This window comes from Takifugu flavidus, chromosome 3 (genome assembly GCF_003711565.1).
Source record: "Takifugu flavidus isolate HTHZ2018 chromosome 3, ASM371156v2, whole genome shotgun sequence".
Taxonomy (NCBI): Eukaryota; Metazoa; Chordata; class Actinopteri; order Tetraodontiformes; family Tetraodontidae; genus Takifugu; species Takifugu flavidus.
In genome coordinates, this window is record NC_079522.1 from 5,041,567 (window position 1) to 5,054,817 (window position 13,251).

The window sequence follows — 13,251 nt, forward strand, 5'->3', positions numbered from 1 at the left end:
TCCAGTTATAAATTGTTTAAGTCATTCTAGTTGGTAGCAAAAACATACAAGAACACAAAGAATGTAGAAAAACAGGTCTTTGTTATATTGATGAAGTTTTATTTAATGATCACATCATCCGTCGGTACCTTTGTCGCCATCTTGTGGACATTTACAAAAGGGAAACTCCATCAAGAAAGGGTTCCAACATCAGGTTCCCTCCCAAATGAATCTGTAAAATGACAGCAAAGACTAAACAATGACTACATTTTTGTATATTTAATGGCAAATTCAGCCCCTTTAAACGTCAGTTGTTTTCATAAGTACAGTGTTTCAAACGCGTGTCAGTCAGCTCACAGACGGCTACGCAGAGACGCTGCATATATGGAAATGATGCGTCTACACGATTAAAATAATCATAAATCGTTCAAATTTCAAGCTGTTTTTACAGGGTTTACTCACAACCGACGTCAGACATAATAGATCGAGGACGGACCTAAAGAAAGACTAAACAATGAAAGAAAGAGACATCGACCCACAAAACATCCAGGCCTTTATTTAAAGCGTGGCTTGAAGCGTATCGAGATCCTGGAGAAGAGCGAGCACTCTTTTCTCCGCCCTTCGCTCCCGCAGCAGGCTATTTCTCTTCTCGCGCTCCAGACTCTCCACTCTAGCCAGAGCTTCTCTAAGACGGGCCTTCAGAGCAGTCGGAGAAGCAGGCAAAGCATAATTGTGGTCCTATTGGAAAGAGAGATAGAATATACAGTGATGCTTATAACTGAAGCTGGCCCGCCTTCTTAACTTCATCCTTCAGTCCCACTGGTTGCACCTTAGATGAGCGTCTTAGTCACAGGGACATAGATATATATAAAAATAACTACAGTATGTTTTAATGTACCGTGTACCCATGTGTATAGGGGTGCGTCTGAAGTCAGTGGCGGAGAGCGAATGCGATGCTGGTTTTAATAACCAGGGCCTTGATGCTCTCGTGCGTTTGCATGCAAACACTCACGGCGTTAGAATGCGGTTCATCTTCATGGAGGGGCTGAGGCGACTCCGCTGGCAGGCTCTCTTCTGCTTTCCTCGAAGCTTTTGTTGCCCTTGGTGGCGCTCGCTAAAATGGTAGAAAGGTAATAGAACATTTTTAGCCTCAGAAAGTGCACCGTACTTTATCCCTACACATGCAAGCATAAAATGGCACAAATACCTTTTGTGAACGAGACGGGAAGTTAAAGACGGATGGTTTGACTCCGTGTCTCAGCCGGACAGTTTGTCCTGTACTGTCAAACTCATGAGGCCTGAAGTGCTCACTGCAGAGCAGGGACCTCCCAGATGCCACAAAGTCTTTCCGTTTCACTGCCAGTTCCCACTGTTTCCTTAATGTGCTGTCTTTAGGAAACCTTAAAAAGTAAGAAAAGTAGCCAGAGAATTGAAAGAATTGCCTCCAAATAATTAAATATCCATCATTCAATATTAGGATTTCTATTAGATGCCACCGTTTCTAGGGACGTGCTTGTTTCTTTCGTATATTTGTTTTTTTCCCCAGGGGGATTTTAGAGATTCACAAGATCTTATTATGATTCGCTGGGTGATGATGAGAGCTGGTTATGTCACATATAGGACATGGACGGGAAGCTGGGGAGTTTTGTCCGTCCCATTGAGGTTTATTTCACCATACCTGCTCACTTCATTATCCGTCACTTTATCTTACCTGTGAAAAGTGATCCCCCGAGATTTGGTTTGTGCGTTGCGCTCATTGGAGCATCCGTACGCAGCACAGAAGTCCGGCATCTTTTCAGTTTTGACAGATGCTCGTCTGCTGATAACGTTCAGTAGACGTTGTATTTTGGTCGTAAAACCAGCATAATTTAAAATATCCGAGGAGCCTCTGCCATACCTACACGTGTGACGTTTCTAAAAATTCAAAAAGTTTGGAAATCGGTCTAAAATTCAGTGAGTAATTCTACTTTAAGAATGCGGAGGAACATTTTCCTTCGTAGTTGTGCATGCTAGTCCTGTACCAAGATGGCGGCGCTTTGCGTCGGTTCCTCCTCTTCTTTTTTGGTTCCTCCTCCACAGTCAACGCGGCGTTAATGGGTGGAGCCGGAAGAGGCCCTCAGCAGGGGGAGATAAAAAGAAGACGGACCAGTTTCCTCTTCCACTCTCTCCATTCATTTGTCGCAGGTAAGAACTATCTGTGATTCTTTTAAGTGAGACAATTTGTCGCAAACTTATGTTTAACGACCCAAGTCTAATATTGCAAACTTGTTGTAGATCCAGAAGGGTTGGAATTAAGCGTTTTATCTTTGGAACTTTTGCGCGCTTAACCTGTGTGCTAACTGGTAGCTCAGCGAGACTTGAGGTCCAAATCCCTGCTGCGGCCTAATCTTAAGCCATCCATCAATATAGCAAACACTTTCTCTGGGAAACATATTTTTAATCGAATGTCGATGTATTTCCTAAACGATGCATGCAGTATTGCGTGAAAAGATGAGTGCAAATCTCTCCCTGCACTTATGCTAATGCTGGTGGGAAAAGACTCGACGGTGTCTCGATGATGATAATTTTCACAGACCTGTACTGAATGTACTGTGATTGCAATTATTAAATCTGATGAGACACTCTTAAAAATTAAATGTGTTTAGCTAACACGTGTTTGGCACGTGCAGGGAGCCGGTATGTGCTGCAGGCCATGCAGCCACCGATGCTAACTCGCTATTTCTCTTTGCAGGGCGGCGAAAAATGACAAACTCCGTCATGCTGAGGGTAAATATTTTAAAGTAATTGAACAGAATATGCTGCTACAGTGATGTTATTGAACTCTCTCACTGATAATCCATTGAGGAAACTTTATCTAAACCTACTGAGTAGCGTGATCGAAGTGTGCACGTATGGTTGTTTTGTAAGAGTCTTCAACTTCTGTTTTGTTCTCTCCAGGCTCACGAACGAGTAAAAACTAAGGTAAATATTTTTCTCCCATGTCCCGGTAGAATTAAATGACCTTTTTTGCTCAGTGCTGCAATGATGAATCTCTGAACTCTCTCTTACTGAATTGGCCTTTGAAGAAATGTCTTTACCAGATTCTGAGTAGAACAGGGGCTCATGCTAACTAGCTTAAGGAGAAACTATGACACACAATTTGGTGAAACCTCCTTTTTTCCATTTCAGATGTTTGATCCTGGCTAACAATAAAGGGAACTGAGCAGGTAAGAACTAAAAGGAGTTATTAAACCAGTCCAGCAGTGGCTATTGTTGATGATATTTATATAGACAAGCATATGTCTGATTTTAATGATGCCACATTTTCAATCTGATGGGCCACTTAAATGTCTATACCCACATTTAATGTGTTACTACATGACTAATGTCCTACTTTACTTACAGACTGCTCTCTGCTTCTGTATAATCCTGATAATCAGACTGAAGAGGTGAGTGACATGAGCCTTCACTTAATTAAATTAATTACTGGGGTCTAAACATGATGATTCCAAATAATGACAAGCATATGCCTGATTTTGAAGTGATGCCAACCTTGAATCTGATCCCCCTGGTTGTAAAATGAATGGGGTTTTTATGTGTTGGATGGGATTAAGGTGGCGTTTGTCTTCCAGGAGGGACTAAAGACGGATGCTACCTCTGCTGTACGGGGCGACGTGGAAGTCTGCAGCTGTAGGTATTACGCACACTTACCTGAGGGTTGTGACTGTTTGAAAGGATGAAATGGGGTTAAACCCATCAAACAACTGGACGGCTAATTGTCCCATGGCAGTTTGTCACCAAAGCCCTGATCGAACGCTTAAACTTCCACACGTGGCGGCGTTGTAGTGGGATTTGTCTAACATCGTCTCTTTCCTGCAGTTGCTCTCGGAGGGCGGAGTCATCGGCATTGCCAGGTGAGCTCAGCCCTGCGGCCGTTCTCGGCGTGGTTCAATGATGATGAAACTTAGCTCACTTTGACCCGATGTGAAACGACACGAACATCTGAGCAGCTGCGCTTCAGTCCCCTCTGCTCTTCCCGAACTTCTAAATAAAACAAATCCTGCTCCAACTGAGGGTCTGTAATCTGTCTCGCAGGTGTCTGAGGGTCCTCCCCGCGGTGCATCGAGCTAAAGGTGAGTTCTGCCACGGGGACGTTCACAGAATTCCTCAAACCTGCTGACAATGATGAGATAATATTGGAATCTCGTTCGTCTGAACACCTGTTGAGAAATGGAACATCTGACATCAGTGTAGAGCAGTGTCGGCCGTTTCCAACCAGCGAGACCGGTGCTTACACTCGTCCCCTTTATTTCAGGTTTCTGCTGTGGGATGCTGACGGTGCTACCACGGATCGTTGCCCCGGTGAGTGGACGTGCGCTGTGTTGGGTGGTAGGAAAGCGGTTTCCTTGGTGATGACACCCGCACACGTCTTACGCCTTGCGTCAACGCCAGAACCTGAAAAGGTGAACCCACTGGTGTTGCCTTGGCAGGAAGGGGAGGACTTGTTGGGGTTACCAACAGTCTGAATGGAAACTGGTGCTCAGATCTATAATTAACTCTTAAGGGTTGGAATCTAACTGGTTTCTGTTTACAGCTGGGATGTGCTGGGATCACTGAAGATGTCTCGCTCTGTCCCGGCTGAGGTACGTATCTTAGGTGAATCAGTTTTTACTCGTATCCGACCAATGATGACTAAGTTACCGCCCCAGTCTGATGATTCATGACTGATCGGTATTTTCTGACTGAAACGGATGCAAAGCCGTGATCACCTTTATCGGATCGGGTGATTAATTTCTGACCTGTTGCAGGTTGGAATTGCTCGGGATCTCCTGTGCCGTGCGCCAGCCTGGGATTTTAGAAGGTAAATGATGCCCAAGTGAGGACTTTTGTGTGGAAAATGTCAAATGATGAGTAAGTTACCGCCCCAGTCTGATGATTCATGACTGATCGGTATTCTCTGAATTAAAATTCCCTAATAAGACAGGTGTGGCAACAAAATGTATCCGCTCGGTTTTGTGTGCATTATTAACGCACTTCTTTGGTTACAGGTTTGAGACTGAAGGTGGCGCCATTTCAACGCTCAAGACCTGTTTGCTTGATGACTGAATGAAACTATTGTATTTTCCTCAATTATTTGAACAATAAAGTGAAGTTAATAAAAAAAAAAAAACTCGTCCTGCTGGAATTTGAGCCAAGAGTGAAGTTGCAAAACATGAGCGACCCTGACGTGAATTGACCCAAACCCAGTTCTGGAGGGCAGACACCAGCAGGGTTTTCTATCCTACTGGTTCAACACTTCCACACCGGGCTCCCATTTCCTTCCCTGGTAGAGGACAAAGTCTGTATTTCAACAGCCGTCTGCTTAGAGTATCAAGTTGCCAGTAAAAGCTTTACATTGGCCAAAGGTTAAGTTTGTTCTCCTAACATTCTCACATAATTGGACCAATGATACTTCAGGCACAAAGTCACATGTTTAACAGCTTAGATAAGTGAACTGATTCCAAGAATCGCCCTTTACTGACAAGTCACACACTACATTCTGCAAACCATAAATAGTTTTCAGTTCATTAGAGTTCTGGGTCCAACTGGAACTGGGCCGTCACTCGGCAGTGAAGATCCTCGCAGCGATGTCGTCCAGTAACCAGTCCACTCCTGCCAGCAAGTTCTCCCCCGTCACTGCGCTGCAGCCAATGATGCACCAGTGATGGCTCTTGATCTCATCCAGGGCCAGGGCCTGCAGGGGAACAGGCACGATGAAGGTCGCAGGATCAGGAAGAACATGGAGAGTGCTGAGCACGCGTTACCTCCTGGATTGCATCCTTGGACAGAGCTCCAGGTAAATCCTGTTTGTTAGCAAACACCAGCAGCGTTGCACCAGCTAACCTCTGCGCAGGGTTGGAAGTAAAAGACAACATACGTAACCAAAAATATCTTTCTCCAGAAGTGGGAAACAGGCTTCACCTCTTCCTGCAGCAGCTTGCTGAGCTCCTGCCCGCAGTCCTCCATCCTGAGCCGGTCTGCACTGTCCACCACCCACACCAGCCCGTCTGTGCTCTCAAAGTAGTTCCTCCAGTAGGAGCGCAGGGACTTCTGACCCCCAACATCCCAAATATTCAACTTAAATCTAGAAAACACACTTTGTTGTAAGCACTGCGTGCGTAATAGAAACACGTTCATGACAGGGGTTTAACTTTTTGTTTTGGGTGGGGGAAAGATTCAGCTTGTTACCCTTTGTGCTCCAGAGTTTTGATGTTGAAGCCTAAAGTCGGTGAGATGGTGCTCACATCTTCTCCGTTAAACTTCTTCAGGATGGTGGTTTTGCCTGCGTTATCCAGCCCCCTGCAGGTACCCGGTTAAGGAACAAGCCATGCTAAAAGATAGCGCGGTGCAACCCAAAAGGGTGAAACAAGACAGTAAAGTAATGGTGTGAACATCTAACGCTAGATTCGTTAAAACGTTTATGAGGAGATCCGCGCCTGGATGCTAGTTTACAGCTAAGCTAATACACGACCACAAGGATACAACATTAGCAGCCTCATTTCTCGCTCCTTTTGCTTCATCTTCTTCAATATTGTCAACAAACCCATCGCGACGGTGTCCAGCTCAGACGCAAAGTGGATTATTTATCAACTAGGATACGGGTAATCTTTTTGTAAAGATTGAAATGCAGCGAGCATCAACAAGCATTGCGAACCAGGAAATGCTGGATACTAGTACCGCCCCTCGCACCCAACGATTGGTTGGTTTCGGGAATAGCGAAGCCTGATTGGCTGAAGAAGCTTCAGAAGCTGCTTGATTGGCCAGTTCTCGTTTTAGGGCGCAGCTGTCAGAGCCTTATTTGAGTGGAATGGGCGCCCCATAAGATTAAATCATAATTCAAGAGTATATCCTTTCAGCCTCTTGGTGTAAACATCTCTTAGACCCCCCAAAATAATGTATATCACCAAGATAATAAAGTAAAATGACTAACAGTAAATAATTTAGTTGAATGGGCTGTGGGCACGCATGTTTAAGCACCCTTTATGTTGAACGGCTGTCACACGCACACACCCTCAACACCGAATCTAGCAGACAAATCCACCTGCACATGGGTGCTTAGTTATTAGCAATGAACCCCAAATTCCTGCCCCCCCCCCCCCCCTTCATTCAAAATGATGCGTTCAATTCCGTCGTAAAAGATCACACCGCCGTAACACTGATCGCTCCTCGGTCGACTAAAACTGTGTTTAAACGTAAAGCAGCCTTAATAGAATTAAATGAGAAAGTGAAACAATTGCCCCCACGCGCGTACACACCCTAACCCACCCGCTGCACCGCATTGGGTCACTTTAAATAAAGAGAAAGCGAAAGCATCCGATTGCATCAATGCCTACAAAAGCCACTCGACCGTGGACAAACTCCTCACAACACACATGCATAGGACATTTGGTCACAGACGCCACATTTTAAGTAACATCTTTTTTTTTTTTTTAATGTATCTATTTATTTAACCCCGTTCGTATCAGCCGCTTCGCCGCCGGTGCGGCTCCGCTGAATGGCCTCTCTCCTGCGGGAATGCAGCGCAGATAATGGAAGGGTCCCCGGACGATCCGCTACAGGTAGAGCTGATCTCTTTATTCACGGACAGCGTGGACATGTCCATCAGCTCCAGTTCCTTGTCAACGGAAGAGAGACATAGTAACACACCCAGCTCGGTGAGTATAATTGGAAAAAAAACTAAACATATCAAGAGAGAAATGTGAATTTGGTCAGAAATATGGGGAATAATCGCTGCAGGGATCCACTCTTAGGTTGGTTAAAGGTCTCATAGGACGGAAAACACGTGTTTTTCTGCTTTGTAGTTATATAAACTAATGCTCTCACAACTCACCCACATGCTGGGAGACCAGGGCTCATACTGGCTGTTCATATTCAGCTCCCTTCGTGACGTAACAACGGGAGAAATTTACATCTAATGCACGAAAACGCGTCCCTGTCTCACCAGTATTAAAGTATAATGGAAATACTAGAAGGACTAGATAAAAGCCTCAACAAGCAGCACGTCACTGGACGTTTAAGTCATTTTCCAAGCAAGTTGAGACCCTTATCTCCCCCCTCATATGTATCAAATCCATTAGCAAGGGCAGGGATTTCTTCAAAAGTGTCCAACCAGGCTGCTCAACATGCAGTCAGGAAATCAGGCTTTAAACAAACTGATGTGAGATTTCACGCTGTCAACACGTCATCAGACATGATGGGAAAACTGAGTGGAGGGTGACACATTTACTGTCACAGCTCAGCTATGTTTGCCCTGGGAGGATCTGTGCCTTAAGTTTAGCCTCATGGGTTTCCAAAAAAAGCGCACCGACTTCCTCTTTTACCAGTGAGGACACATTCGGTTTTGATTTTTGGGACCTCCTGGTTGGTCAAGTTACACGGTCAAATCTAGGTGAAATCTCAGGAGTGTATCAAAAAATCCCGGGGCCACATGGGTGAGTGGAGATATCCCAGCAAGCCACGCGGTTCAATTATGCTCCAAAGAGCGCTTATTTTGCTGAGGGAATTCGTACACGCTGGAGAGTTCGCATTAAAATGAGTCTCATTGATGTTCACAGGAGCAAGAAGGAGATGGACGGACGAGGCAGCCAGGGATGAAGAAAAAGGACAAGAACAGAGAAGCTGCGCGGAAGAGCAGGAAAAAGCAAACAGAAAGGGCCGACCAACTTCACCAGGTCTCACACACGCGCACACGCACACACACACACACACACACTCAGGGCCTGAGTGACTAGCGGTGTGTCTGGATTGTGTAATCTGCCTGAACGCGTCTGGCTGTTTCTTGTAAATACTCTCCTTAGGAGAATAGCTCCCAGTCGGGATTGACCTTCACTTTGAACTCACTCACTCATACACACACTCACACACACACACACACCATTGGGGCCAATGTTTCTTTGCTTTTTGAACCCATTTACATGTTTTACCATAAAGCAAATTTCAGATATAATGACAAAATGTCGCCAAATTCTAAACACAGTCCTCGTTTGACGGCTAAATTAAAGCGCAATTGTGGGCTAAAATCTCCTTACTACACAATCAACTACAGTTTTATTCCTATAAAATATTTTTTAAATAGTTTTATTTCAATTCTCCAATTAAATATCACATCAAGAGACAATCTGGTCACTGATCCAAATGTGGGTTTATCTTTTGTTCTTTTGAAGGAATCCATACTTTTGGTTTTTGTCCTCCACTTGCCACCAGCCTGGTTTTAATGTCTGTAACTCGGCTTAAGTTTATCGTTGACTTATCACCCGTGTGTTGTGTGTTAACCTCTTGACACCTGTACTTTTTTTTTCTGACTGATGATATCCTTCATCCCTTTGGCTTTTGGCTCTAACCAGGAAGTTACAGGAACTCTTAAAGAAAAAGACAAGATTTTGCTACCATTATGGTAACATAATCTTAGTCATCCTTACAAAAATAGGAATATATAAGTAAATAATTAAAGGTATATGTGTATGCTAGCTTGCTCAGTAGCAACGCGCCAAATAAAGCGGCCACGCTGACACAAAACTTAAGCAGGAAAAGTTCTTTGTTGGTTATCTGAAAAACCTGCTTGGCTTCGATGATAACGAACGGCAATGACCTGAAATGTTCCAAAAAGTGGAGTTAATCCCAACTTTTTCCCTCAGCTAGCTGTGCGTTAGCCGCCGCCGCGCTCCTATCTGTCCAATCGGCCGTCAGCGTGGAAACACAACTCTACGGAAGAACGGATATCCATCAGCTCAGACATTAAACTCAGACATTTAACAAACAAACAAACAAAGCTAACCGATACAAACAAACAAACAAAGCTAACCGATATCAGCGTGACATGTCACGTGTCCAAGGAAATTCGAGTAAATCGTGGTTACAGTGAAACATCCTTATTGATTGTTTGTTTGGTTGCTGATCAGAGCAGCTTTTAGCTCCCGATCGCGCCCCTGTTCCCGCTTCACTCGTGGGACGGCTGCTGACGGTTGACGTCCGCCATCACGCCCACGCCGTTCAGTGCGGTGATTCCCGTTACAGAGTCTCAGAGAGGAGTCGTTTAGCTTTACTGTGGCACAAGTCACACCGTGAGTGAGATTCCGTGGACGGACTGTTATCTGTCCTGTGATATACGTCTTTTATCAGCGTTTATGGCCGAGCGGTGCCGCGCTGTTGAGACAAAGAAGAGTCAGCTGACTCAGTCGTTGGTTTCGATGGAAAAATGCGAGGCGACGCTCCGTTTTGACACAGTTCAAGGAAAACTGTCTGAATGTCGCCTTTACTGCTGGCGATTTGGTTTGCAAACGTTGCATTTCCTGGATCTAGATTTTCCTCCTTTCTCACCCGTCGCCGCTTGGTTGTGTGTCCCCGCTGTAGGACCTGGAGTCTCTGGAGGGCACTAACTCTGCCCTCAGGAAGGAGATAGCCTCCTTAGAGCGGGAGGCCCTCCTCTACACTGCTGCCCTGGAGCGCCACAAGCCTTTCTGCTGCCTCAAGGGTCCCGGCTCTGGTCCAGCGGACCCTCTCTCCGTGTCCTTCCCGGACTCTAACCAGACCTCCACTCCGGCCGCTACATCCTCAGCTTCTCTTGGAGGAAGCTCGCCTTTGACCCCAGCTCCCGCGGCCACATCCTGTGAGCTCTTCTCCTCCGGCAGCTCTAAAACTTCCCCACATTCCTCCTTCATCACAGCGCCTGCTCCTCACTCTTTGTTTCATTGCCCCGGGGCAGACTCCTCTCACCCCCTGTGTCCTGTGAGCATCCCCCAGACTCACCTGGTTGAAAACCTCAACGATTCCAAACCAAGTTACTCCCACCCCTCCAGCACAAATCCGGGGCTCCCTCTGTCCCTGCTCACGGTCCCCAGCCCCCTCGGAGCGCCCCAGACCTCCCCTGGTACCAGAGAGTACTTGGAACTACGGAGTTCTCTGGAGGACACCTCCAGAGACATCAGCTTTCTGGAGCTCCTCGAGGTCAACGACTGGATATTACAAGAGGGCGAAACGAACTGTGTTGTTTCTGAACAGTAGACATGGCGGTTACCGAAATAGCCCTCACAACTTTGCACTTTAGCCTGTTGAAATGCAGCACTCTTTTTGGGCATTTACGCCAGACCCTTTTTGGAAGTTCCAAATTTAGCTTTCCATGAGGTACTCACCATTCCGCGTAACTCTGACATGTTGGTTTTCTCCGATTACCCAATTGCTCGCATTCTTCTCACAACTGCAATTGACAGAAGCTTTCAAACTGTGTGGGACAAAATTCCAATGAATCACACTTACTGTGCGATTTCCACTTACTCGACTGAACTTTTGAAAACTATTTGACATTTAGTAATATTAATTATACCCAGTTTATTGTGAAATCATGCACGTGCCCAACAAGTGTTGCTGCTACTGATTATCACTGATTCTTGTGATGTGTTCATGTGTAAATTGGCTTTCGTTTCAAAACGATTTAACTACATTTTGTGATAAATTGAAAGTAATAATGCTCCGTGTTTAATTTAAATAAAACATTCCCTCACTTCTACCTCTTATAACTAGGCTTGGCTGTGATATGTGTTTATGTTATATGGGTGTTATAGTTGGGAACAGGAAGTGATGAATGTGGACTCACTGTTGATTAGCCCCCTCTAGCGGCTAATCGGTTTATTGCAATGTGAATTCATGAATGGTTAAAAACAACACTTTTACAAACAAAATCCTTTCTGTCTCTATCTAACGTGGAGTTTATTTTCACAGTAAAGAAATGTTACTACTTATTATTGATTAGTGGTGTCCATTGTAGGTGATAAACTTGAAAAATTTAAGTAGTTATGTAAATTGGAGAACTCTAGTGCATTCATCTAATCATTAAACTAAATAAAACACAACTGACTGTCTTATATTCAAGCATTTAATATTATAATTGATCATTTTGTACTGTGTATAATATACTAAAAAACTATTATAGTAAAATACTATTCTATACTGTTCTTTCTTTTACATTTTCACAAACACATAAGATAACAGGAGAGAAATGTACATTAGTTTCAGATTTTTATTGAGTTTATGAGGCAAAAGAGATTTAGGAAAGATTTAAGTTAAATGCAGAAATTAAAGGATGCAGAAAACTGGCCGAATCAGTCATTAACACAAGGATTATCTGTGACTTCAGATGGGCAAAGGAAATAATTTAAGCTGCAGGTTGGAAAATAGGACAACTTTCCCTACATGCTGAGGAAAGGCGTGCACGTGAACGCAGCCTTAATCAGCGCCTGTTCTCTCCAAAATGGCTGCTGTTGAAAAGCTCTATAATAACTTGGTGCTAATGCTCTTTGTGCCCAACGGTGCGGCGTTAACTGCTGGTTAAACCTTAAGACCACAGTCTCGCCCTCGTGATTACACGCCTGCTCTGCATTTTCTGCCCCCCCCAAACCAATCTGTGTTTAGCACAGCCAGGTATTTGTGTGCTACCAGTGTGTGTTTGTTTACTGAACGTTTCTTAATAAAGCTGCAAAAACTTAAGCACTTTGTTTATTTTTCCATGGTTTATTTGTGTTTCTAAATGATATTTTCTGGAACATGCAGCTAGGGTGGGGGTAGGGGTCCCAAAGTGCAACCTCGCCCGGGGAACTAAAGCCGTTCAGGGCCGGCCCTGATAATGCAATCGCCACCCTTCTGAGCTTTTAAGCGCAGTGGATGACTGTACAATTAAACGTAACCCCGCATAAAACTAACACACACCCGCCCGCCTAGAACAGGAAGCGAGGAAAATGGGGGAGAATGTGGGAGGGAGGGTGAGAGAGAGTCGATGCGATGTCAGAGTGGGTGTCTTTCCCTTCAGGATGAAACAGCAGCCAACGGCTTCGCAGAGGTGTCACGCTCGGAGGAGAAAGCGTTGATGCGGTTTTTCAATTTTTTTACTTTCACATCAAATTGAGTGATTGAAGGAGGCAAAACCGCGCCACACACAAAAAAAGAGCAAATAAATAAATAAATAAATAAATCCTATAGCGTCATCTGCAGTGAGACTCTCTCTCCATGCGCCACCTTTATAAGAAAACATCGAGCAGACGGCAATACACACTGGTTCACATCCGATTATACCTTTCAAAATAAGACAATCACTGCCAGTGGCGATGGCGTGAACGCGATCAAACTGTTGGAAAGTAGCCTGTATGAAAAAACAAACAAAAAATAATTAAAACAAATAATTAAAATTAATATCCAGCACACGTGTAATCCATTACAATCAACAAACCAGCCAATAGTTTGATTAATTAATCAATATTAATCTAG

General features: G+C 44.6%; 3 protein-coding genes and 5 non-coding genes across 9 annotated transcripts; 6 read left to right on the plus strand and 2 right to left on the minus strand.

Annotated features, from left to right (window-relative positions):
- Positions 1-78: 78 nt before the first annotated feature.
- Positions 79-1,995, minus strand: LOC130522255 (THAP domain-containing protein 2-like). Its single transcript, XM_057026386.1, has 4 exons — positions 1,691-1,995; positions 1,187-1,379; positions 992-1,093; positions 79-717 (listed from the first exon to the last, which is right to left on the minus strand). Exons 1-4 carry the CDS (start codon positions 1,768-1,770, stop codon positions 538-540), a joined length of 555 nt encoding a protein of 184 aa, XP_056882366.1. The 5' UTR covers positions 1,771-1,995; the 3' UTR covers positions 79-537.
- Positions 1,996-3,904: 1,909 nt separating this feature from the next.
- LOC130523487 (small nucleolar RNA SNORD29) lies at positions 3,905-3,969 on the plus strand. The gene has a single exon (XR_008949894.1). It is a non-coding gene; the product is annotated as a small nucleolar RNA SNORD29 (small nucleolar RNA).
- Positions 3,970-4,136: 167 nt separating this feature from the next.
- LOC130523488 (small nucleolar RNA SNORD30) lies at positions 4,137-4,206 on the plus strand. The gene has a single exon (XR_008949895.1). It is a non-coding gene; the product is annotated as a small nucleolar RNA SNORD30 (small nucleolar RNA).
- A 156-nt stretch (positions 4,207-4,362) lies between these two features.
- On the plus strand, positions 4,363-4,489 carry LOC130523491 (small nucleolar RNA SNORD22). The gene has a single exon (XR_008949898.1). It is a non-coding gene; the product is annotated as a small nucleolar RNA SNORD22 (small nucleolar RNA).
- A 147-nt stretch (positions 4,490-4,636) lies between these two features.
- LOC130523490 (small nucleolar RNA SNORD31) lies at positions 4,637-4,705 on the plus strand. The gene has a single exon (XR_008949897.1). It is a non-coding gene; the product is annotated as a small nucleolar RNA SNORD31 (small nucleolar RNA).
- A 150-nt stretch (positions 4,706-4,855) lies between these two features.
- LOC130523489 (small nucleolar RNA SNORD31) lies at positions 4,856-4,923 on the plus strand. The gene has a single exon (XR_008949896.1). It is a non-coding gene; the product is annotated as a small nucleolar RNA SNORD31 (small nucleolar RNA).
- A 521-nt stretch (positions 4,924-5,444) lies between these two features.
- On the minus strand, positions 5,445-6,688 carry arl2 (ADP-ribosylation factor-like 2). The gene is made up of 5 exons (XM_057026383.1): positions 6,481-6,688; positions 6,187-6,297; positions 5,920-6,082; positions 5,763-5,843; positions 5,445-5,692 (listed from the first exon to the last, which is right to left on the minus strand). The coding sequence occupies exons 1-5, from the start codon at positions 6,543-6,545 to the stop codon at positions 5,558-5,560; spliced, it is 555 nt and encodes a 184-aa protein (XP_056882363.1). The 5' UTR covers positions 6,546-6,688; the 3' UTR covers positions 5,445-5,557.
- A 638-nt stretch (positions 6,689-7,326) lies between these two features.
- On the plus strand, positions 7,327-11,510 carry batf2 (basic leucine zipper ATF-like transcription factor 2). 2 transcript variants are annotated; one of them, XM_057026371.1, is made up of 3 exons: positions 7,327-7,652; positions 8,553-8,669; positions 10,348-11,510. In XM_057026371.1, the coding sequence occupies exons 1-3, from the start codon at positions 7,527-7,529 to the stop codon at positions 10,996-10,998; spliced, it is 894 nt and encodes a 297-aa protein (XP_056882351.1). In that variant the 5' UTR covers positions 7,327-7,526; the 3' UTR covers positions 10,999-11,510. The 2 variants fall into 2 exon arrangements, with proteins under 2 accessions (XP_056882351.1, XP_056882352.1); XM_057026372.1 differs by lacking the exon at positions 7,327-7,652 and adding an exon at positions 8,291-8,429.
- Positions 11,511-13,251: the final 1,741 nt, after the last annotated feature.